General features: G+C 38.2%; 1 protein-coding gene across 1 annotated transcript; it reads right to left on the minus strand.

Moving 5' to 3' along the window:
* Positions 1–2,433: 2,433 nt before the first annotated feature.
* On the minus strand, positions 2,434–27,108 carry SECISBP2L (SECIS binding protein 2 like). Its single transcript, XM_014887731.2, has 18 exons — positions 26,955–27,108; positions 17,650–17,828; positions 16,728–17,052; positions 16,477–16,612; positions 15,859–16,088; positions 15,741–15,765; positions 14,905–15,020; positions 13,013–13,144; positions 12,411–12,494; positions 11,332–11,499; positions 11,040–11,181; positions 9,258–9,427; positions 8,033–8,165; positions 6,955–7,117; positions 6,029–6,249; positions 5,222–5,376; positions 4,542–4,761; positions 2,434–3,582 (listed from the first exon to the last, which is right to left on the minus strand). The coding sequence occupies exons 1-18, from the start codon at positions 26,970–26,972 to the stop codon at positions 2,909–2,911; spliced, it is 3,291 nt and encodes a 1,096-aa protein (XP_014743217.2). The 5' UTR covers positions 26,973–27,108; the 3' UTR covers positions 2,434–2,908.
* Between the last annotated feature and the right edge of the window lie 55 nt (positions 27,109–27,163).

Consider the following 27,163-nt stretch of genomic DNA (forward strand, 5'->3'; position numbering starts at 1 on the left):
AATCCATTTTTTATTGACAGAGATACTTAAGAGTATTTATATAAATAGGTTGTATACATAGCCACCTCTATCAGTTTTAAAGATCCCTACCCCTACCACAGATACATTATTTTTGATTTTACCAGATATAGTAAGTGGTGAAATCACTTCTATAAACAATGCCTTAAGAAAAGTAGATTTGTTTGCCGAATAATTATTTTCACAACAAAAATATCTATACACCTATAACTACAGAAACATCTTTTCATGGGGACAGTAACAACCTGTATAAACTGCACACTTTTACACTGAAATAGAAATTCAACTACTTTAAAAAAAAATCATGGTATTGTAGAACATTTGTATGCTTTCTTCTTAAATTCTGTTGATAACACAACCAAAATTACCACAGTGAGATACTCTCCTTAAGTGCTTCAAGTGGCAAGGAACTTCCCTAATTTCTGATGCAAATGGATCACTCCCAAAGGAATTGCAATTTCATTCTTACAGTTATTGCTTATTCCCAGCTTATCAAAAAGGAAGCACTAAACCCAGTTTTCTTTACTCAGTTTCAGTTTGCTCCCCTAAGGGTGATCTGCCACATTTTAAAAAGAGACTAGTTCCTTATTTGCTGGCAAATTGAGAGATAATTATAAGTGCTGTATCACTTTCAAGAACTCTATTAAACTTGTAGCAAAATTGCAGTTAAATAGCGGGCTGAATATTACAAGACTTCTTTGATATAAATGTCAGAAAACTTTAAAATGACAGTCCAAGTTCAGAAAAGACATATAAAAAGATACGCCTTTGATGTTAATACTTCAAGATCAAAAGTTATTTGAATCACTGGCACTGAAAAAGCAAAAGGAGGAAGTATAAACACCTTTGTTTTTTGATGTTCTGGCGAAGTTTTGCCCTCAGTGTATGCACTGATCTCACCTGTGCCAAGATGTGCTTACACATCCAAGGGCGAGTTTTGCTTGTCAGCAGTTCAAACACCTGTCATGTCCTAAAGCAAAAACTCTTAAAACACACAGACAGTAGAAATCTGCCATAGGGACAGTAAAAGGTTTAACATTCAGGAGGCATCATTCCTTAGTCTTTGTTTTCCTATGAAATGCCTGTTCTAACCTAGGAAGATTACACTAAGGAGCTAAGAACGTGACACAACAGCCAGTTGTCATAGCAGCTCTCTGCACTGCTTATCTACATAGCATTTGCTATGCCTATAGCTATCAAAGCATTATTTACATAATACACAGTTTCTATTATTCTCATTAGCATCCAAAAACCCAGGGCTAGATGACTTCTAAACCTGGAGTCTTATTTTCCCAGTGCAACTCAAAACACCAGCATCACTACTGCTATAAACATTGGTCCCATGTTCCTAAGTGTGGACTGAACACCCAACTCTGCTAACTTCAGTTTCCTGTGGTTTTCAGCCTACCCAGAGGCTTTTCATGCATTTGGATACAAGTGATCAAGATAAAGGAAGTGAAATGAAAATAAACGTGTTTGCTATGAAGTGTTATTCACATGAGTTACTCTTTGGCTACTCTTGTAGTGAAGCTCCTGCTGCTGGCAGTTTCAGTATATCCCTTGCCAATAGCAAAGATGGAAAACAGACTCCTGACGTGCAAGGTTTAGACACACACTCCACCCCTCAGTCTGCAATAAATTCATCATCAGTTAATGCATTTCGCTTCAGTATTCAGAAGAGAACATGGAACAATTCTCTAGCAACAGGTATGTTTCAGGAGGGAATATTTTTGTTTCTTTTTACCTCTACATCACTGAAATACTTCCCCAAACTACAGGGCACTTCCTCATTTCCTGGAATAACTACTTTCTTCTCTATCCAGAGGTCAACTCCTAAAGCAGTTTCAAGTGCAAGAAGAGACAAAGAGGTCACGTTTTCAGCAGAAGTTCTTAAGATACATCCTAGCCAGGATCACAGCATGCAGGTGAATGCAGAGATAGCCACATCATTCACACTTGCTGTGAAAGGATTATTCTTGCTTTTTGCAGTGTTATGCAGAATACAATATGCAAAACAGCATTCCTGAGGTAAGTGACAGGAGAGAGAGGAAGTCATCAGTTTACTAAAAGCCCTGAATAGAGATTATGGTTCATGAGTCAGTGTGGTTTGGCAGACAGCAACTGCAGAGAGAATAGGGAAATTTTGTTTTCTTTCCTGTTTGTTGTTTTTTCTTTTTAAATCAATATTTCTACCTCATAAAGAAAACCTGCAAAACATTAATTACATCCCTCTGGTTTAAAGTTTTTCAAAGTTATTATAGCTTATTGTAACCATCTCAGTTATCAGCAGCTTTTTAATGATGCATTCACCAAGATCTACTAAAAAGCTGCATCTATCTTAGCATAAGAATCACACACAATTTCCCTACTATTTAATTCTCATTAAGATTGCAAATGGCTTTTTCTAGCTTTTCATGAAAGAGAATCAAAATCTTCCTTTTATTTCTAGATAGAACTAGAAAGTCATGGCCAAATACACTGACAGGCCTGGTACAACACCATACCACCAACATGAATTGTTGGTAATTCTTCAGTGTTAATGCAGGTTACCTGTTCAGAAATATGCTTAAGAGTCACAACTTGAAAGAATTTTTGCTTAAAACTGGTCAGTTACAAGATGTTTCCTTTTAAAAAAGATCAAACTAATGCTTACTGACAACTTTTCCACATAGTTTCTAATCTGGGAAATCAATACTGATTAAGAGCTAAGATAGTTTTCAAATCAAAGTAGTAACAGACAGCTACAAAAATATTGTTGTGAATTAAATACACATATTAAATGTTTAACAGTGCAAAATGTTGAGATGAAGCATATGGAATAATGGCTGCAACCTTTACAACAGTTAGTTTGAATATAATTTCTAAAAAGTTCCTGAGTTCCTGCTTATTTTTACGGCATATAGATGGAATCTGTGTGTTCTTTGTTCAAAGAACTGCAGATGGTGGGTTTATGCTGAGTGTTACTTGCGTGCTTATCATTTGTCCATTCCTCCCCATCCGTGATGGGATCAGCCTGCTCTGAAGTCTCTAGTTCTTCCTCTTCACTTTGTTCTGCATTGTCTTCTTCAGCACCACTAAGGGTCTTCCCGAGCTGCAGTGTCTCCATAGTTCTCTGGGTCTCTGAAACCCAAGATTCAATTCTGCTATTAAGCTGAACTTCTACAGAAATTGGTTCATGGGCATAATCCTCATCATCGTCATCTTCCTCTTCCTCCTCCTCTTCCAGCATTCCTGGCACGAGGGTACTGGTGGTACTGGTCATGGAGGAATTCAGGAGATCTCGGCAGCTGCCATCCAGGGATCCTGTTTCTGTACTCTGCTGTGAGGCCCATTCCAGATTGTCATCTGGTTTCACCTCATCTTTGTCACCTGGGGTGGATTTTCCATGATTTGTTGCTGAGGTAGCACCAGTTGTAGCCAGAAGTGGTTGTTTATTAAGAGTGATTTTTTCCATTTGGCCATTACCAGCTTTTTCTGCTACTGCAGCCTTGCACATGGATTCTCTCTCATTTTCAGAGGCCTCTAACCCATCAGATGTTTCCACCATATTTCTCCAGTTTGTTTCTACAAATTTTGAAAGAAGTTTAAGTAGGAAACATTAATTCCTTGTATATAAAAATATTTCTCTGAGCATGCAATAACAGCCAAAATAGCAAAATGAGCTAATAATATTCTATGTTTTCTAGAAAAATTTCTACTATAAAAAAGAGGAAGAAGGGAAGAGGAGAGACAATAGAAAGAGCTGTGAATAACTTCGGGTTTTTACATGCCCTGAAGCCCACACTACAAAGTTGAAAGTTTGTGCCACTTAGTTTCCTGTGTAAACACCAAATGTAGCACTAAGAGTAGTCAAAGAGGTTACTATCAGGTACAAATTTAAAGAAGAAATTTGCAACCATCTAATTTAAAGAAGAAAACTGCCATCTTAAGTCATTAATTTAAGGATTTCTAATAAAATATTTAACTCCTGAAATGAATTCAAGATACCACAAAAAAATTCACTAAAAGGACACCATTCTCTCAGACAAAAAAAAAAAAAAAAAGGGGGCTTTTGACTTCTAACAAATAGTCTCACTCTTACATTCCTTTTCTTCTGGGCTTAAGCAACTGGATAAATGAACTCGCCTTTTGCTCACAGTACAATCATTCACTGCCATCTCAAGTTTAAAAATTTAAGCTACATGTCCTATCTTCAGAGACCTCATATTTTAGCTCCTGCTGTCATCAGCTCTTCCTCAGTCATGTGATCAATTCTGTGCTATCAGTTTTAAAACAGTTCAATAAAACTGGAAAAGCCACCTCCACTGATGTTAGATACCAGTAACACTTCTGAGGATTAGAAGTTATTTTCTATAGAGTTCAGAGAAAAAAATTATTTATAAGATTAACTGATCTTTTCTTACCTCTGGATATTCTAGAACACTGTAAATTAGGAAGGATTGCATCTTTAGCTACATTTCATAACAAACAGCATTTGGAAAACCCCAGCTTCTATTTACAAAGGTAAGCTTTAAACTACTTACCATATTCTTTCTCATTGACCTCAGATATGGGTTCAGAAATAACACTACAGAATGAGATAGCACTTGCTGCAGAAGGGTTACGAGAATGACCCATATGATGTGGGGCCTTCTTGACATTCTTCAAGGCTTCTTCTGCCTGTTCCTGTTCCATTGCAGCCACCATGTCCCTGTAGGCTTTCCTGGCCTCTTCAGTCAGGGATACCAGCTTATTAAACAGATCCTAAGTACAAAGGCAGTTTTATCAGCAGCAATTCTTACTAACAGTTTTCACTTCAGATTACTCATTTCAGTCCAAAGTATACCACATACCAAATACCTCAACTTTAACTAAGAATTAGTTCTTCTTTGTATTAAATAATAAAAACACCACTCCGAGGTTTATGCAAGTTTGAGGGGATACTTTAGGACACTGCTGTGTTCTTATATTCTTAAGCCTTCCAGAGAATTTCAGATTACAGTTTGTCTGTTTAAAAGCTACAATGAGATGTTGTGACCCAAGTGTTTCAGCACAGTCTCTCAGTACCATAAAAACTGAATTTCAGAGAAAAGACAACGTAAAATAGATGAGATCAGGGTTATTATCAAAAGTGTATTAGGTGTGCTCCTGAGGCCAAATCAATTCTTTACTACAAGGAACATAATTGTTTACTCCAGCCACATATGTGATTGGAATTACTCACCTCAGCACCTGAGTAGTTGAAGATACCCACAACACTAACAGGAACCAGCTTGTTCACACAGCGGCCGAGAGCCTTGCGGCCAAGAGCAAAGACAAATGGAATTTCTTGTTCCCGTGCCATGGCTATTACATTATACAGAGCCTCATCTAGTCCACCTTGAAGAAAGCAATTTTAAATAGATATCTAGTCACTTGAAGTCATCATATGGCATGATACAACCCTCTAACCCACTTGAGCTGCAATTAGTAAAACTTCAATACACACATCAGCAGCTCCTATGTCTCAGAGGATAATACACAATACATTTCAAGTGTAGTGAATGAGTACAGATGAAGGTGATATTCTGTATTCTCCAGTAGTCCTGCACACAAACCAGAGTTTCACAGGTCTTTTCTTAAGCAGAGCTATTCTCCTATCTCAGGAAGCCTCTGTTTATACTTCTGGTCGTGGCAAAATGTTTTTGTTGGCTAACTAACCACTTCACATTCCTATTAGGCAATCTTCCTCAAAAGCATCCAGAGCTCAGGACTCTGCAAAGTGTATCGAACACAGAATGAAGTAACACACAGAGTGAACTTCAATTCTACAGTATCTATTTTTCTTGAAGCTTTTCACCTCTCATGAACGAGTTCCTTCCAGAATGGATCAGAAAAAAAAATACACATGGAATGGCAATTACCCACTTGGAGTCTGGAAGTGTTACATCAGCATAGTAACAAATGCTTCTAACCTTGCTAATTAACACATCTAATCAGCACAAGAAAACTGAAAAGAGCCAAGTGCACCGCTTGTTTTTATCATTTATACCTTTTGACTGAATTTTTTCACAGTTGGGGGATATGATTACACACTTGATCTTGTTTAGTTTCATGTGCTTCGTAACCTCACGCAACCCCATAACGAGTCTCCTCCTGGCTTTAGCTCTCGTGGGATCCTTTTGGTAAATCCGCTCCTGGAAGCTGACAAGCTCTTGCAATAGGAGAGTCACACACTCATCTATTTCTTTACTTAGAACTTGGTTACAGTATCTGTCAATTCCAAAAAACATGGACAAGTGTCAGCATTGCTACTTCACAAATATTAGCATAACCAAGGTTTCACCCAGCCTTTTTGCAAATAAAAGTGATTTCCTCAGAACAGTTATTTAACTTCTACCAAAGTCATTAAAAAGATTTAGAAATCAGACTGCAAACTAAGTTAAAAATACATCCTTAAAGCATTTGTATTTGTAGTAATATCCCTTACTTCAAGAAGCTGATCAAAAAAATATTAAAATCAAAAATACAAACAAATACTGCAAGAAGTGCCTGAAGCGATTTTCTTCTACTTAATTTTGTACATTATAAAGATACATTAATAAAAAAGCCCTAACACATTAGGAGGTATTATTACAGTGTTTTAAGCATTCATAAGTATTCCTTCCTTTCCCATCCAAAGCATAAATAGCCTTCCTTCAAAAAATATTTTCAGAGAGTACTCCCACCTTGCTATTTGCTGTGGCAACCAAAGAAAATCTCAAGAGAGTGTGTGCACATATATACACACACATTTGTGTACAAACACAAGCACTCCATTCAGGGGGAAAAAAAAAAAATACTTGCAGAACCTTCTATTTCTGAAGGGGAAGCTTAATGAACATAAGCTCTTAAGTCTACTCAATCTACTCACACTTAAAACACAAGGGTGACTGAAATGCAAGCCTTGAATTTATATTAATAAAGCAAAACTCTTACTCTCTGAATCTCTTGCTGTGAATTTTGGTTATTGCAGAAGATGCCATTGGGCTGCCTATTCCAGAACTAGCAGGTGAACCCTGTGACACTGGGGTCATGCAGTATGGAGAATTCTGACTTGCTGGAGAAAGTGAAGTATCACTAGGCATACTCAGACCAGTCTCTGAAAGGCAATTTTAAAACATCATAAAATACAAATATGGTTTTTACGTAAAAGAAACAGAATCATGTTTCTTGTGTCATTGCTCCCTTACTTTGTCCAAATTCCGTTTTGAAAACACTAAACATTATTCTTCCCTCCCCTTCTGGAGGGGTAGGGGGAAGGGAAGAAAAACTGAACACACATCCACCACTCAGTATGGGCCATATAAATGAGTAATATTTGAATATTCATTAAAAAAAAATATCTTGAGCTTACTTTGGAAAATTAATAAAATGGAAGAAAAAAACCGTTTAAGTGTTATTACTCCTTCCGGCAATTCCTTACTATTTATATACATAAAATACTCAAGTAACTTATTCCTAGAATGTCTAAGATTTTCCCACTGTAGTCAGACAGGTCATTCAGAAGAAAGTCACAATGCAGTACATGTGGAATCTTGACAGACACCTCCTTCCCCCACTCCCACTGCCCCAAACACGTTGAACACATTGAAAATTTTCTATAGTTGCTCAGGGCTGCTGCTGAAAATTGACAATCCAACAATATCTGACAAATATTGCAGATGATTGACATGTTCAACAAACTGGAAAATCCTATTTACAGTTTGCAACTTCTATACCTGGAAAACTTTCAGAATACTATCAACTCAGATGTGTGCTGGGAACACTCACTTGAGATGATAATTAAAATGCTGTATGGAGATCATGTACAGAAAACCAACAGTGTACTGAGCCTTTCAGAACTGAAGGACAGACAAGGCATTTCAGAAGAGGGTTTCAATTGCTACTATTTCATAAAGTCAAAAAAAGCTAAAAGATAAACCAATAAATTGTGTGGCATAATAAGAGAAAGACAAAATATGAAAAAATCGGATTAATACAGCTGAGGGGGAGTGATGGGCATCTAGAGACCAACCTTCCTGAGAGGCCAGCTCCTGAGACTGGTCAGCAGTCAAGTTTAAATGAGCCTCTTTCTGTTCATCAGAACCCAGAAGGCTGTGGTCAGCTGATAAACGGCCTTTCTTCTCTTCTCTCTCTTTCAAAATAATCTAGAAACAAAACCAACAGCTGTCAACATCTGAAAATTAGAGATACCTGTAAAGAACTGCATCCCTTTCACTGAACATAATACAAAGTTAAGTGAGTTGTTCTGAACTTTCCTACTCATTCCAGGATGGAAACCCTAGAAATCATTTCAGTTTTCTCTTTGATCTCCAGGAGTATTCCACTGCATCATTTTACAGATGGTATACTCAATACTCACACACCTACATAAATAGTACTTTCAATAGTTGACTTTCACAGCTTCCCTTCTGGTACATAATATTCACTTTTTAACAATTCCTCATGCCCATGCCTGTAAAGAATACCTCATGCAGGCATCCTAGTCATCTTTATGTAGCACCTCAATAAAGACAATACTTTCCATAAAAGAAAGTGCAAAGGTAAGTAGCCATGGATATACTGGTAATTACTATCATGCTTAATAGCAACAACATAAAAGCCTTGACAACAAAGAGTTTAGACAACTTTTCTGAACAGTTGAATTCCTCTAACTCAGATCACAGGCAGGTCAGAAGAAGGCCTGCATTTTTAGGGCTCACTTTTTTATATTTTACCTTCTGATCTCCATATATATACACACCCTATTCCTTCTGCACACACCTAATTTATGACTGCACGAATATAGATTATATACAAGCAATTAATTATTTCTAAGTTTACTCAAAAATTGTGGGTTTGCCTCAAGTTCTTTACCCATCTCTTCAAAAAAGAGCAAGAAAAACTAAGGTTAGCATACTACATTGCACTACAGACTAGGAATCAGCCACATGAAAAAACTATGGAAGCTTTCCCATGTATCCGAGTGTCTGTAATTAAAAAAAAGAAAACGCCCTTGCAATCTGTATTGAGATATATTTTTATTACCTTCAACTGATTATACAGATATAAAAGTTACATTACATGTCTGGATCCAAAGGAGAGGGCACCAGTTTAGCAGGACCTGGAGGCAGAAGCTCAGAACTCCCTTGCCCTATGCTCATGGGAACTAGTCCTCAACTAAGAAAACAACAGGTTTTCTTTTTATTATTTTTGAGGTATGAGTGTGGGTCAGAACACTCCAAGGTTGGCACGTTTACCTTTTTAAGTGCTGTAGGGCGTTTCAGTTTAGCAATTTCTCTCTCTTTTCCTCTTTTCACTTTTGGGGCAGTCGAATCCAAAGGATTAAGGCAACCCATAGATGGCTGTCCCTTTGTTAAGGACTTTCTGCTGGCAGATTCTTTGGTATGAAAGGGAGCAGCACTGCCAACTAAATACAAGATAGATATTAGTTTCACCAAAAGTCATGTCAGCTTTATTTCAACACTGTTTTCAGAATTTCCACTGATGAATTTTCTAAGTAGATTTTCCTTCCTTGGAAAAAAAAGCAGTTCATAATGACAGGAAAATTACATCACCAGATATTGTTGCTTCCAGATGGTTTCAAGCTTTCTTCAACTTAGCCTCATGTTTTAGGAAACTCTGGATTCCAGGAATTATTTTAGTAAATGGTAAGGAGTCTCTCTCAAATGACTACATGTAGCTTTATTAGTTAGATAATTATGGTAAGATAAACTGCAAATATTCATCCAAACATTGATTTTCAGTTGTTAAAGACTTCAATAGTTGACAGGACAAAACAGATGAGAGAGTGCAGCATGTAGTAAGTGGATCTTTTGCCAGAAAGAATAAAACAAATGCTGTCTCCAATGGAAATGCCAGCAGTTCTTTGCTGAGCTTTGTTTGATATAATCTTGCCAACTTGAATTAATGTTTGAACACTGCTGAAACTCAAAGCAGGTAAAGGAACCAACATACCAGGAGGAAAATGGTAACTATGTGCATAATGATGGACTCCAGGCTGCATACAAGAGTTTAGGAATCAGATTGCCAGGGTTTTATAATAAGCAATTACAAAAATGTCAATTCTGCATTTGGCAGCAAGTATTAAAAGTTAATTTAATGTTGTGTTGATATAGGCATACCAAAAAAGCATAATTAAGCCATTGTATACATTCATGATGGAACTATAACCTAATATTCTGTGTATGTCTGATCTTATTTTTAAATAGATACAGTAGTACTATACAAAAGGTACAGAAAAAGCAATATGGATTCTGAGAAAAGATACTTCCAGAATTAAATAACTAAACAGACTACGACTCTTCAGAGACCTGACAGACATGTAAGAATAGGAAGAGGAAAGAAGGGAATGACTGCTCAGTGTTTGGAACACAAAAGCTGTGAAAGCTAACAAAATCTTTAGTTAGAGCACAAAAAAACCCATTACTGACCTCCATTCCAAAAAAAACCACACTAGGAAGAAAAGTTTCTCCACACATGTAGTAAGGTTACAATTCATTGCCATTGGACATTATGGATGGTAAAAGCACAAGGCAGAGACAACTGACAGTTTAACAACCAAATTTGATTTGAGAAAGCCTTGGGTCAGGAGACCTTGAACCATAAATAGCAGAAATGGTAAGAACATCCTAAGGACACATCCCTCCATATCACAGTCATAGGTATGCTCTTTTCAAAGAGTATTTTGTAATATCATTAGTAGATGCTCCTTTCACATATTAATTTCAGCACTGAATTACTCTCAGGGCACAAGTCCTGAGTTTTGAATAGCAGGTCTTTCTGAAAGACATTTGGCCTCAGTTCTACATAGATTTTCACCACTGAGTACTGCAGCTCAGAGGATGATAGCACAGGTAATTTATTGAAAAGTGAATTAAAAATAATTTTTCCAAGTCTTTATCAGGCTTATATTTAAAAGCTAGAACTTCACAGAAAGAAAAACATTTTAGATGCTCAGATCAATCATACTCATGTTGGCACAAAATGTTTTCAGGCATTGTCAGGCACATCAGAAATACCTGTGTACGAGAGAGGCCTGGTGTTGGTGATCTGACGAGCTTTCATTGCCTGCTGCTGCTTTTCAAGAGCTGCTAACATGTCACCCAAATCTAACTGAACAGGGGTCTTGCTCTTCTTTCCAGCTGCTTTTGATAAAGCCTCCTACATTAGGAACATTGTATACAATAAATACAAAGAAATGGCGCCTGCAACATTCTTTACAAAGATTACTGTTATTAGAGAGTAAGAGGAGCAACAGGTTACTGATCCTCCTCTTGACCAAGGGCAGGGGGTGGGCAGGGTGCTACACACTTGAAGTTTTTTCTGTTCCATGCTTATCTCTGAATACTCTTGAGCTGTTGCAAGTGCTGCAGCCAAGGCCTTCTTCTTCTGACTTTTTGCACGCTTTGGTACAGAGGTTGTAATGGGAATTGGAGTTTGGACGATATTGATTGGAGAATTCTCTGGTAAGTCATCCAACTAGAATTTTAAACAAAATGCAAAAAACACCACAATTAGAAGACATTTCTCTCTAGACCACCAAATATTGGGCATTTCAGAAATCCAATCACTTAAGGCTTTGATTACCAGTATGACATCCTAATTAATTACAGCTAGATGACACAAGTTAATAAGCCAGTTAATAAAACTTAGTTTTATTTCATTTTTGTACAGGAAAGCTATTCTACTTAGCTGCAATTATGGCTTCAGAAGATTTTCCAGTCTGATTACTAAATAAAGAATTTCCCCCTCCCCAAGATTTCACATAGGACTTGACTTTCCTGGAAAGCAGTCAAATATATTAAGCAATCTATAGGCACAGTTCTGCAACAAAATATTTTAGTAGATCACATACGAAAAAAAGTTCCTTTCCAACAACTGCTTCCACAGCCTTAAAGCAGATGCAGTTTGAAATTAAAGAAACTACACAAACTACAATTATTTTGAAAAACGGACACCATTACTACATAGTTGCAGATTTAATAATTTAAAAGGTATCTGCATGAAAGTCGCATGATGTAGTAGTCGAGGCCTGGGCCAGTCTGTGATACCGAGTGTCTATAACATGTATCTTACAATCTCATTAGCAAAGAAAAATCCTGAAGTAGTGGTTTGTGGGGTTTTTTTATTTGTTTGTTTTTTGTTGTTGTTGCTGGGGTTTTTTTGTTTTGGTTTTTTTTTAAGATGGGTTCCCTGCACCACTTATTTTAATTGGTATTTCTTTAGCATCCAAGGCTGGTAACACAAGCTCTCAAGATCATCACAATTACTGCAATGTAAATCTTGTAGCAGAGATTCATTTAAAAAAAAAAAAAAAAAAAAAAAAAAAAAATCACACAAACTGAATAGTCTCAAAAGACAATGCTTTGTAAAAGAAAATAATTACTTACTACTTTGGGTGAAATCTTTTGCTGGATGCTACTACTTTTGCTGCTGCCATTGTCACTATTTAGCTCTGGAAACTCATCTTCATCCTAAACAATACACAAATGAAGAATAAAAAGGATGGAACCAAAGTCACCTGAGAAGCATGGACTGAAACTGCTTAAGGGATTCAATTTGTTTTTCTACCTAAGTCCCACATAAGTTAGAAGAGATTAAGTGACACTAATAGAAAAAAATAAATTAGGAAAGCATATCTGTATCCAAATATTAAATATAAGATAGTATTTTTTAAATACAAATTTTCTTTTTACACCAAAAAAATCCTATCACAATTAGAAGGGATAAACCAGTGAACATCAGAGAACAGAAAGTTACTTGAAGGCTGCTTATTTAATTTGTCATCCAGTGTTCTAAATTGCTGCACTTTCCACAACACCCAAATACAAGTCTCTTTCAGTACACAATGAAAGGATCATCTAATAAATTAGTGATTTTGACTGTACATCTCTTGAAGCCAGATGTTTTGTAACTTCCCATTGAGAACATCACTTATTCCAGACACAGCTAGCATTGCTACTACATGAAAAGAGTTTTCATACAACAGTACCTCAAAATACAGAGGCTCAGGACTCTGCTCTCCTCTGCTTGCCTGGCTTGTAGCTAAAGGTTTTTCGTGTCGTTTCTGCAAACCCTGCATTCTTTCTGAAGATGTGCTGTGGTCTCTGCATCTGAAACCAGACTGAAAAATCCAAACATGATTGGCATTTTGCAACTTCAATTTTTCAAGCTAGCTTTATGTGCAGGCACATAAAGCTTTCTCATGCCTGCTAATTAGCAGCTAGGCACATTTTTAGAGGATAAATTGTGCTTTGGTGTTCTGAATTTTTTGTGGGGGCTTTCTGGTGGTTTCTTTTTTTTGGTTGTCTTTTTCTTTAAAGCCTGTACAAAAATTCTACAGACAACACCATATTATTGCTCCCCCTCAAGACAATTCATCTTTAAATTTGTAACTTAAATAAAAAGGTTTCTTTTGGCCCAACACAAAGAAACTCAGGAGCTGCTGGTGACTCTAACAGCCATGAACCCTGAGGAACTGTCTGTAACCATGATCACTCCTAAGAACTTTTTCTCACTACATAATTCTTCTGCATGCACTTTTCAACACATTTTTTATGACAATACATATGCACACAGTTCTCTAAAGGCCAAAGACAGCAGCATAGTGGTATAAGCATTCTTCTGCTTATTATGTGACAGGTTGGTGGAAACACATGTGCATGACCAGTTGGTAAAAACCAGTGGATGATGTGAATTTCACATTTATACTTACCTACTTCTCAAGAAAATTTCCTACAGACATCATACCAATTTAGTTTCAACAGAAAATAGTTTCTAGGACAATTCTGCCTTGAGGTACAGTGAATTTGGCTGAGGCAACTTCATTTATAACTTTTTGTGCCAGCTTTGCTTTTAAATGTCTAAAACAACTGCCAGATTTAGAGCCTAAACTGTGACTGGATGAAAGAAAGTCTGGTTCTTCCTACTCTCCCAATGCCATAAACTAACGATAGTGGCTTCTAAAGCCTCTGATTTGACAACAGGGTATAAAAACATTCAGAACTGCCACACTGCCAGATAAGAGCATCCACAAGCTTCTTTCTATAATACACCCATAGTTACAAAACAGGAAGACTCAAGACAGTTTAACAATTCCATCTAAAAACCTAAACAGGCCAAGCTAGCTCACATATGTTTGCACAAACAGGCAAGTTTATACAAAGCTCCCACTTGGAGCTCAGATTTCCTGTCTGCAACAGAGTTCAAGCAAAACCTACATTTAAAAAAAGGCAAATATTTCAACCTTCTCTGTACCCCTTTGGAACACCTGCCCAAATAAAATCTCTCAAAATTAGGAAGGCCACCTTCTCCTTTATCCTCACATACTAATCACAGAAATCCTGTCCCACTTGAAGGAAGTCTCACAGAAAGATATTCTTTTATGCTAAAGCTTGAATTTCAAGCCATTAAGAAATAATAAAAATGTTTAAAAAATGGTATGCTAATGTAAATTTTAAAAAGAAAGTTTTGCAGACAACAGGAGTGAGAACACAGGATTCTAGTTCACCACCACATAAGAATTTTTTTTCTTCTGAAGTGTGAATGGGTCAAAAACTGAACTAACTTTTCTACACCCACACCATCATCACTTCACAGGTTGCTTTATATATGCAATGTTCTTCCTAAGTAGACACATATAAAGCATAGGCCATAGGCAGAAGACTGTCAAGGACATTATTACACATATATATATAATAAAGAGCTAGCTCAAAAAGCATACCAGTTAAAAACGTGCAAATGAGCAACTAGACTTTAAGGTTGCATTTCTACACAGTTTCCATTAAATATTTTTTGTTGATTTTATAATTCCCTCCAAATTCCTTCTTTGCCCATATTATAAGAAGTCCCAAAGACTTTAATTGAGAACCACTGACAGCATACCTGTGGATTATTTCTTTGCTCAGCTTGTCTTCCACCTCTAGAAAAGGTTGGAGTTTTTTCAATCCAAGGTTTTTTTTGAGTTGCTTGAGAATTTACATTAGTCCAACCTATACCAGCTGAAAGAGAAGTGCCATGTATGAAAAACTGAATCATAATGATTCATATGCCACCAGAGCCAGGAATACAATCCTGATACAAATAAAGTTCTTGGAGAAAGTCTAATTCTCCTGTGACAACACTTGCTTCCGTAGCTATTCTCAGATGTTGGCAGAGACCTTTATGGAGCATTCAAGAATTGATCACCACAAAGCAGTAAGAAAGGAAATCTCAGGTTCACATCCACACCAATTTCCATTCAGTCATAAAGAGCAGTCCCTGGCATTACCTACTACTACTACACTAATCAAACTATTTGTTCATGGTCTATGTAAGGCTTCTAAAAAGTATCAGTGCTTCCGAAACAGAGAATGAGAACTCCTTGGCTCTGTTAATATCCAGGTATTAACTGCAGCCCAAAAGGGTAAGGAAGTCTGAGGACAAACTAAACAGGAGCACAGCTTTGTCTGAATGCTTCCACTGGACTCTATAGATTGTTTTTTTAACCCATTAAAGAAAGGCAACTGTTAATAAATTATAAATGATAGCTATACACTTGTTTATTCAGCAAGTAACAGGTGTTTTAGCAGAGGTGGTTGGAAATCACAGTGAAGATACATCCTCAGAAGTGTCTGATCAGTTAGAGCAGCATGCTGAAGTAGATCAGGAGATATAAAGCAAAAAATACAAATGCAACCCAGCCAAATTTTAAACCGCTCACCAGTCAAGACAATGCTTACTTGTATTTATCGATGGTTCTACAGCCTGAAAAGGAAAAAAAAACAAACAGTATTTCAGTAATTTTCATTAGTCTGTAGGCTACAAATACGGTTAAGTTACTCAGTTTTGTTTACATACGTTCATTGCACAAGAATCTGTATTTCTTGAAGCCATAGCTGCAGCCTGGTTATTGCCATGCTTAGGACTACAATAGCCACTGTCACTGTCAATGTCTGCCTCACTGGCACCCTGTTCACTGGAGGACTCTGCAGCAGGGTGGGAGGTTCTCCTGCGCCTGCCTTTTGACTTCCAAAGCATCGTGGAGGCGCTCTCAGAAAGTGACTTATTGGCTATATCTGAGGGAAAGTCTTCAAGAAACAATAAAAATGAAATTACTCATGCAGGAATTGATAAGAGACATGAAAAAGCTACACATCATAAAAACAAATTTAAAAAGCCAGTCTTTGCATTAAACCAGCATTGAATTTAAATTATGTCTAGGTCCAACTGTTATTGATAACCAACTCTTTCAAGAGCTGGCAAAGTCTCTGTAGGAGTACCATGTCACTGCAACATTATAAGGTGACATATTGAGTAGGTATCTGCAACCATCAGCACCTTTTCTTCATTATCCTTTTGAGCTGCAAAGGCATCTCTTAAAAGCTGCATCTAAATCAGGTCCACCCTCTTTTAGAAAAAATGATAACTGACATCTTGTTCTAGTCATTCCATACACCCAGAACTTAAACAAATTACCTGTTTGCTGTGATGCATCAACCAACAAAACAATCTTTGATCTGTTCTCAGGACCTGATGAACTGGTCTCCTTCTGAGTGGCAACATTTTTCACTGGAGGACGTTTATTTTTTATGTGCATCTGTAACTGCTGTTGCTGTTTTCAAACATTGCCACACACAAAAAAAGTTGATAAAAAATGAGATATATGCTTCCTGTGCAAAGACATTTTCTTTATACAGTTCTACTATCTTATTCAAAAGTGGACTTACTTTTTGAATGACTGGTCCCCTGTTAGTGCTTCTGCTCCGCTGGGTGGACAAGGGGAAGACCTGGCCCGAGGGGCTGGGACGCTCGGTGCACTCTGCAGTAACTGCACTCACAGCATTTGCTGCTTGAAAGGGCGCAGGATAGGGCGTAGGGAAAGGATGATAGAAACCCATGACCTGAGCACATGGTGCTGGCATCAGCTGATAGTAAGTATATTCAGTAGAAACAGGTGGCTGTGCAGATATTATAGGATAAGCAAGGTATGGTCCTGCAGGATTTGGACTGGGTTGCTGCCATCTGATGTCACTGTTATATAATGGAAACTGTCTATTAAAAAAAAAAAAAAAAGGGAAAAAACTGCTCAGTAAGTCTTCCCCCTCTCAAAGAGAATTCAGACCTTTAGCACAACTCCCTCAAAAACAATAGTTCTATTATAATAAGTTCCTAAACTCAACATATTTTAATTAGTTATGAGAAGAAAACTGGATACAGCTACATGCAATACTGAACCAGCTACATGGCACTAGGGTGTGTTTCACCACCTGCCACGTTTTCACCATGGCAGGATCCAAGCTGGACACCCAAAGCCTTGCTTCATTCAGAGAAGCATCAGAGATTCAGACAAAAAACCTCCTGACTGCCCTAGAATACCCAAGAGCACAGGAAGTGACTCTGGGAGGGATTTGTACCAGACTTTCATAGCCAGAAAAAAAGGCAACAAAGAACATGAATTGAGAAAAGCAAAGGGAAGAAAATAGGTAAAAAATTGAGGACAGAGAAACTTCCTCCTCATACATGTGGGTTAAATATGGTGAACAAAAAAACCAAATATACAGCCCACAAGCACTGACTCCTCTCAAGCCTAGAGGTATCAACTCATTTAAAAACAGATCATCTTCCATGAAGATCACAACCACTTATTACCTGTTGGATTGATTTTCCTGTACAAATGGATAGCAAGTGATCAGGTAGCTAGGGATTGGAGTTGGTTCCATGCCATTAATTCCTCCACTGTCGTTAGGAAGTGCCATTGGGATCATTAGTGTTTCTGGACCCTTCTTCTGAGGAATAAATGGTTCTACTTCAGCTGACAGCTTGACATTCTTAAGAGAAAAGAAAGAATGTCTTCATTAATTACAATTATAAATTGCTCAGGAAAATTTAGATTCATAAAGTTGTACGCCAAGTACCATGAACAGCAGGCAAATGGATGACAAAGCTACAAGATTTCTGCAGTAAACCAAGAGAGGTGGAAAACAGTTGGCAAGTGCTTACTTCATCTTTCCAATCAATGCAGGGTGTAATCCAGATCACCAACATTTAGCATTTGTGTTAACCTTTACAAGTGCAATGCAAGCACTAATTAATTTAAAAGGGACTGAAGCTCAGATCTTTGAGGATATATGAGTCGGAGCACAGAATAAAACCAAATTAGCACTGTATGTGGAGCACAGTTGTGTAGGCTTTCAGAAGTGAAACCAACATATGGAAGATGTAGTAATGCCTGGCCTGCTCTACAAAACTGACCATGTTTCTAGGCAATTATAAAAAAGACTTTTTAGCATTAAACCATAGTTTAACTGCTAAGAGATGATGCACCACAGAAGAACCCTCCCCACACATTCTATCTGCACAACTTGAATGCACTTTAGAGTGTCAAGATTATGATTAAAGGTTGTCATGAAGAAGGTTTAGAAATGCTTTTCTTTGAAAGCGCAGTTTAAAAACTTATCTCCCCCAATCCTGAAGGTATCCTTAGCTTAAGATGGTTTTGCTCACATTTTTGGTTTTGTACAACATAGCTGCATCTTCCACTTAAGCAATGAAAAATGCTGTATTCAGCAAGACAACTGCAGAACCAAAGGATCCTTAAATTCTATATTCCACTATAACTTCCATTCAGATGAAAATAATATTTTTTTTGTACAAAGATTTCAGCTTAACTATATGTGCCTCACATTACTACCTCATGGAGTACCAAATCCTAAGAAGATTCTAAAACAGACAAGGACTCCAGACATTTTTTCCTTCCATATGCCTACAAAATAATCTCAAAGGTAACACAACCTGTATGAGTACATGCTCTTATAGTAGAAAAATTAAATCCTAAAGTTTTGCTGAGGACAGTCTTCTCTCCCTGCTACTACCTCCAGAACATCCAGGTGAGCTGAAACAGTTAAACAGGAGCTCTGGAAGTACCGTGGCAGGCAGACCCACACCCACTACTTCTCACTCCATGCCTTTGCTCTGTGTCACATCCACAACCCATCCAGAGACAGCCTTCCCACCCAATATCTGGATTTCCAAGTCCCCAAAACTAATTCTACTTAAATAAGATCCCGTACTGGTTTAGTAGCATGGGAGTGGAAGAGGTGGGAAGAGCAAGTCGAAAAAATTTTTGAAAATACAGGTGTGTCAATGAAAAAGGTATGTCTTTCAAACTGAGAAGACACACTGTTCTTGTCAGGAGAGTATTTTTTTAATGACTGTTCTGAAAACGCTTATGGCTGTAATATGGATATATACAGATATAGATGCAATATAACAAATGGAAGGATGTCCCATCCCTAGAATAATTCAAGGTCAGCTTGGATGGAGCTTTGAGCAACCTGGTGTAATGGAAGGTGTCCCTGTCCACAGGAGGGGTTTGGAACCAAACAATTTTTAAGATCTGGTTCAATGCAGGGCAGCCTGATTCCATAAGCACAGACACAGAAATATCACTCCTGCTCTACAAGGTCTGCATTACAGCAGAACGATCACCTTCATATCCATTAAATGCATTTCTTTATCATTAGTAGAGGGTGAACATTCCTTTCTTCTGCAGTAACTCTCCTAATTCCTGAAGTTCCACTCAGAGGAAAAGCTGTGGGGCAGCTGCTTCAGCAGCACTGAACTTGTGCAACACAGATCAAACCCGGCAGTACCCAGAGCTTCCTCTCTGGCCTCGGGCACATCCCTCAGCTGCCTCGTGACTCGCCCACCCCTCTCCAAGGTTCCAAGGCATTCTCCTCAACACAAGAGAAAGACTCCGCATAATTTTTTTAAGTGTTTATGTACAGCGTACACATAACAAGTACCAGAAATACCAACACTGAAATCCCTCCCTGAAAGCTAAGAGAGCTATTTCAAGACTGCGAGGCAAAAATATTTGCTTAAGAATAGATTCACTTATGGGCTGGCCGACAAAACTAGATCAGAGATGATCCTGAATTGGAAGAGACCCACAAGAACCGAGTCCAGCTCTTTAATGGATGGCCCACATGGGATTAAACCACAACCTCGGCATCATTAGCACCCTGCTCTAACCCACTGAGCAGCCAAAACATTAAAGGAACACACCAAGGGTGCTTCATCCACAGAACATGCAAAAATAAAACTAGGATGAGTGCTTTATAAATGTGGTATTCCTAAGGAAACACTGAAAACTGTCCAACAACTATTCCTAACCTGCTGGTCACTATCCTACCACAACATGCCAAGTGAACTTTAGCCAAGATACTAAAAATAAACTCTAGTAATGACTCAGAAAATAGTCAAAACATTCTATTTGTCATTCATGCTGGGACCAGATTTCCTGTTTTAAGGATCTTTCCTATGTTGCTGTCTGCTCTTTCCTTTATTTGGGAGATTTATGTGAAAGTACAAAAATCATTCTTTATTGACAAGTCTCTTGCAGAATGGTCTCATGACAATGATTTTTGTGGTACTGTACATCATCACTTATTAGGATATCACATATTAGGATTATGAGAGAACAGTCTTTCACATTAGATATTAAAAACAGAGCTGTAACTGATCCAAGGAGGAAGTGAGTGATTTCCATCTGCAAGGCTGCCATAACAAAATAATTTTTGTCAATTCTCAAAGACAATCCCTACCTTACTTTTACATCCAAGGTGGATTGGATAACGTTTGACTTATTTAAATCTGTCCAGCAAAAAAGGGAATGTTGGGGTTTTTGTTTTAAATTTATTAAAAAAACCTCCACAAGACTCACTCTTATAATGTAATTTTATGATTTAAGGAAAAATAATTCAAATTATTCTGCTCGGTTTTCTAAGGTTCAAACAATTCAGAGATGCCCAAACTAGAAAGACGGCTTTAATTCTTCCTTTCCTGTTGCTCAGTCTCTTATACAGGTTATGATTATTATTGCTATGACAGAGCAATTGCATGATATAATTAATTATCATTTTCTGTACAGCTCAAAACAAGTGTAACTTACTTGTAATGGTAAAATAAAGATAGAGCAGATCTTTTAATCATAAATACATATGAATGCATTTGAAAGTTAAATCCTTTTTTTGCTTACAGAACTTGGGGAGTGTCTGTTATTTAAAGGAATCAGAACTGTAGTTCACATACCTCTTCCATGCATTATACCTTAAACACTTCTCTTGTGCAGTTTAGTCTGCACTTACAGGTTTGGTTGGTTTCTGGAGGCTGGGTTTTTTTAATCCTTTCAAGAAACTTGTTTTGGCAAAGGATTCAGGGCAAACTTCTGTTTTCAGATTTTGCATTTTTTTCTGTAATGCACACATACATACATAGACCAACTCATCAAAACAGCAACTGGAAACAGAAAACTCAGTACAGGTGGTTCAAAAAAAATCATTCTGCAAGCATAATACATCCAATCCTCACATAACTTATACATTTCATTAGACAACAAGGCCCGATTTTCACTTTGGAGTAGAAAACAGAAAAGCAGCTCAAGTGTATTACCAACTATACTAATTTAACTTCAACATATTGCTTCCTTAGAGCAGTCTACCAAAAACACTTCCAGAGTTCTGTGTTACACAGGCTGTGTCTTCAGATGAGGGCAGTAAACTTATCCAACTTAAAGCAAAAAGGGGAAACAAATGTACTAAGTCAGGTCAGACTGCTAACCAAACCAAAACATCAACAGAATAAATTCTCCAGGGTGATTCTCCAGACTTCTCAGCACATTTCACAGATGGCCAGTAGTTTCACTGGACAAGTGAGGGAAACAAAAGAGCAACACTAAGTAATTGGTCCAAAGTTATCTTAGCAGATTTTTTTAGGACTACAGATTTCTCAGCTAGGAGGAAATGTTGGTGAAGATAGACAGAAAAGTACCTCCCCTTTTTGATAAATAGCCTTCTTCCTTCATAGTGCAAGGAGAAAAATTGAAACAAGAAAACAAGAGAACTATCAATCTATTTAGTATCAAGTAAAGGTGCTGCTAATTTCTCATTTTACTGGACAAGCAGAAGATATCTCCTACTGAAACTTGTTATTTCTTCTAACAAGAAAGGCTCCTTTGGCAAACTACAGAAATCAGCAATGCCAAAGAAGTAGTTTGGTAGTGGGTTTGGTTTCTTAAATACTGACATGCTTAAGACTCAGTGGAAAATGCAACCAATAACAAATGAAGTAAACTCCAGAACACAAGACAAGCTCCATTTTGTTTCAAGAAGCAAACAAGAAAAATGCATAAAACAACATGCATGCAAATATATGTGAACACAATTCCTCAGAGATTTCACCCACACAGTACAAATGGAGTGCCAAGTGCACACGAACAGCACAAACAGGACTGATCGTGCCACTGGATTGTAACCACAGACAAGAAAGATTTGGGAGAAGGCTGCTACACTTTCCCTAATGCTTACAACAGAGCACTTGTGATACAAGCTCATGCTTTAATTGCTCTCACTGTAGTGAGATTTATTTTAGCCCACATCCTCTAAAGCAAATTAGTGCTTTGCCACTGCCATCAGTAAATGCAGGGTCAGACCTTAACACAAAATAATATGTGGTTTGATCACGCCATCTAAAAGCAAACACTGAAAATACTGCAAGAATGAACTCATTTTTGACTGCAAACGTTTTCATGTTTGTTCAACCTTTCGTATCATAAAACCAAACAAAGCTTTATTGAAATCAACCTTTGATAACCAAACTCAATTCTAAATATAAATTATGCTGAAACATCAGATTTTCAATCAGCTGCCTATTAATGGAAACACACCCCTTCAAAAGAAACCAAGATTTAGACAGAAGCCTCTTTTATAGATACCCCTAGTTCAATTTACAAAACGTTTTGCACTAGCTCATTACATATTTCAGTCCAACAATTACAAGTCTTTCAAGACAGCATATATACTGAAGAGCTCCTTTGTTTCCTGTATAAAAGCTACTGTAGTCATCAACAGCTGCGAAGACAGAAGACGGCACAAGCAGGAACAGACTGGTAAACTTTGTCCTATAGTTATAGCACTGTACATTTAATCTTAGAAAAGTTTTTGTTCATTGTAGCCTAATGCCATTCAGCATTTTCCATTAAATAGGATCTCTGTCATCCTGCTCTCAGAGGAGAACACTTTAGATATCAATCTCACCATTTACAGGGTGAGAAAATAGACACAGATGCCACATCTCAGAGGGCTATAATAAAATCAGCTGGTTTACTGTCTCAAAGTCTGGAAACAAGAAGTTTCATCCCAAAGTAAAATAAAAACATAGCTCAAACTTTTGTTTGTTTTTTTTTAAGAAAAACAATCCTGTTTCTGAATACTGGATTTCATCATTTAAACGCCATGTTAGTAGTAAGGCAAGTCACAGTTCATCTATTTTAAGATAAACTTTACAAATATGGAAGTCATTGTTTCTATAATTAGTTGCTTCTAAGTGGCAGATACCTCGGGAATGGTAAATATGCAGTCCAACTGGAAACACCAGCAGCAGGCCTGGCCTTCATTTAATGAAGCACAAAATTTAATCTTCCCTATTTACATTTAACATAGTCATTTCAACACAGCACTTAAAGCAAATACGCTATGAAGTGAGTCTTTCCCTTTTTATGAGCTGAGGGGAAAGGGAAACGTGCATAATTCTCTTCCCTTTCACAGGATTAAGTATCATGATCAGAACACAGCAAGGCCAAATATTTAACATTTTTACCTATATATAGAAAACAAGCAAATGGCACAACATGACAAGCTGGCACGTTTAAACCCAGAATATTCTAATATTCTAAGACAAAGGGGAGGAAACTAGAATTTAATACTTTCACAAAGTTTGTCCAAAGACAAAAAAAGCTACCAAAATTATCCTCTTCACCTACCTACTTCACAGTATTTAACAGTACAAACTTCTAAACTCATGCTATCTAAATGGAGTAGTAATATTTGAGTGCTTTGTAACAGTTTACTAAAATGATTAACCCAAACTATTTATGTAAATCAGTTTTCTGATCGCCACAAACTAGTCAATGATAAAAATGATTTTGTGCTCAAACAGTTAAGATATTCATGGAATCACATCAATAACATTTAAATTCACCAGAATTTGAATTGAATTAGAATTTAGAGTGAATTCTAAAATAAGACAATACTAAACTCACAAAACCCAAAACTGTTCCGCACTTTCAGGATTCAAAAGAAAGCGATGTGCAAACAATAGGAAACCAGACATTTTCCAGCTTGCCTCAGCTGAAAAATCTGCCATGGGTAAAAAACACTGAAGGAAACTGGACAGGATAAAAGAGCACAAAACATTGATCTAGGCCTACTCCTATGGCAACCATATTATCAAGCCACCTGTTGAGTGGTCAAGAATAGCAGAGGCAAGCAGAACAGGCTGTCTTTAAGCAATACTAAAACAAAACACAGGTCACTGATTTTGCAACTTCACCTGGTTTCTCAACTGTACTAAAGGAACCAACTGTCTTAATCACAGGGCAAGACAAAAGTATAAGACTGAGAAAAATCAAAGCACAGCAGTTTCTTTGAAAGGGGAAGTTGTTTCTGCTTAAACAGAGCACGATCTGCTGAGTTTTCTCTCTTGTAGCAAAATAACCTACACCTAACTACTGAAACCCATACACTTCTTAATGGGAACAATTTTGTTCTGGTGTAGACAGAAGTAAACTTACACACCCACTACAAAAATTACAACTACTCTTATCATAAAATAATTGTTTTTAAGCAGCTTTATTCTGATTTCATCTGTATCAGCTGCCAAAACATCACTGAGCATTTTATAACAAGTCATACCAGAATTTAGGTAACAGAAGCCTTAAAGGCAATCCAAAAACAACATATTTTTTACCAATTAAGTGTCCAAATGATCTTGTGTCAAGAAATCTCATACTGACTCACTAAGCCAACACCATAAAACTCTGTTTACCCATCAAAAGCATTTGTGATCTTCCTTTAATTTTGAAATACCACACTAACACAGTACAATAGTCCTAGCTGCTCATACTACAATTCCATAGTAGTTACTTCTGTAAGTACATACAGTTACTATACTGTGTCTGAGAGAGCATTCTGAGGGAAAGGAAGGAGAGAATGAGTACTGCTAACACACATTTGGAGGCTTTAATATTCATTTATCTGATGGTGTCTAGTACAGGCACAGAAAAGAGCCCAAATACAGAAAAAAATGAAATGGCTCCCAAAACTGATGCAACCTTACCAAACACTTACACTGGTAACAATGATTACATTCAATTCTTAGAGCAGAAAAGGGTCAAATCCAAAGCATCTAGCAGTCTCCTAATCAAGATGCTACTGTATAATGAGCACACAAAAGCAACAAGATTGTTAAACCATTTTAGAAACTCATCAGGTATTAATTATCTGCCTGCCTAGAAGCCTTACTAGGGGATAAAGAACCAACAGGACCAGATATGCTGCAAACATAGTAAACAAGATGATTCCTGCTTCAGAGCTTAACTACACCTTCAAGTTGAAATACTGCACTTAGTTAAGACAATCACTCAGAGTCAACACTGTATACTGTAAATAACATAACTCTCTGTTTTCATGAACTATTTTGACAGATGAAAAGAGAATAGTTTGATAAGGACATGTGTGTGAACCTCCAGTACTGAACAGCTCAAGCGACAAGGAATAAATATTTCACAAGTGTACTGCAGTACTAATTACAGATGGAACAAAGGAAAAAAAAACCCACCACATCAAAATCCAAGATTTTAAAACAGAAAGTACAGATTGGACTAACGTAAATTTTACAGAATAAGATCAGGTTTTCTACATGAAGGCAAATAAAAAGCATTAAAAAAAATTAAAATCATGATCACACGAGAAAGCCACAGTGGGAGGAGCCATACTGTAATAAGATACACTGTTCACAAACTTCCTTAGGTATATGTACACAATTAAAAGCAGTGTATCTTTAGAGAGTACATTATTAGTCATTATCTACTTTGCTATAGGAACCTGTGTTATTTTATTCCTTAATCCTACTATTAGAACTCCTGGAGACGCCAAAGCTGAAAATTAGGAAACAAAGAGCTGTAAATCACCAATTTTCAACACATTCTGCTAAAACAGAAGCTTAAGAGTAATATCGGGGTCTAACAGATGACATCATTCATTTCAGATACATCTTTTAGAACTACCTCCTGATGATGAAATGTTTTATTGTAAATCTGTAACAAATTATACAAATTCTTAAGTCCCTCTTCTGTTTCTTCATACCTACGCTTTAAAAGCTCTTAAGAATGATGCAAACTGATTACCTCGCAAAGCCAAGTTTATACAGCAGAAAAAAATCTAGTGACCTGTAGAATTAGTGAGCTACACCCACTCAGCTATGAGGAGACCATCAGCTGTGTCCTATCACTGAAGACTTCAACCCGTGACATTTACAGGATTTCAACACGAGCGACAGCTCAATTGTGTTGCTAAGTTCTCAAAGAAACCTGTTTCTTTCTCAAGAAACCAAATCTCTACTAATGACCAGGCAGGCTTAAACTAAACGTCACTAACTGCAATACTTCCCTGAGCTTGAAACAAAGCCTGAAGGAACAGGGGGGAGAAGAACAGAGCCGAGTTTTGAATTCCCTTGGAATTCTCAGGGGAGCCGCTCCCGGGTTCCCAGCTCCCCCGGACAGCCGGGCCGGGCGCGGCCTGACGCCTCCCGCCCGGGGAGGGGACGGCGCCGGCCGACACGCACCGAGCTCCCGCTTCCAGCCCGGAGAACGCCCTGGCTGCACCTCCCGAGGGCCGCTCTCCGCCGGGCCGGGCCGGGCCGGGAGCCCCTCACGGCCGGTCCCGGCGCCCCGCAGGCCGCGAGCCGCGCCCCGCCCCGCCCTGCCGTGCGCTGCCCGTCGCTCGGCCGCTGCCGACGGCCCTGCCGGGGCTGACACAGCCGGGCCCGCTCCGCTCCCCGCCTTCAGCGCCGCGCCGCCGCCCCTCCCGCCGCGGCTGCTCGCGGTCCGTTCGCACCTTGTCCGCTTTGTCCATGGCTCCAGCTGCGCCGGGCGGCGGCTCTAACGAGAGCGGCGGAGGGCCCAGGCCGCCTCCCCCATGGCGCTGCCTCCCCCGCCGCGCTCCGCACACGCCCGGAGCGGCGCCGGCCCCGCTCGCGGTTATCACGGGAACCGGGACCGGCTACGCCACGGCCGGGGCGGGACGGGCGGCGGGGAGGGACCAGC

The sequence above is a fragment of the Sturnus vulgaris genome, chromosome 13 (genome assembly GCF_052056855.1).
Source record: "Sturnus vulgaris isolate bStuVul1 chromosome 13, bStuVul1.hap1, whole genome shotgun sequence".
NCBI lineage: Eukaryota > Metazoa > Chordata > Aves > Passeriformes > Sturnidae > Sturnus > Sturnus vulgaris.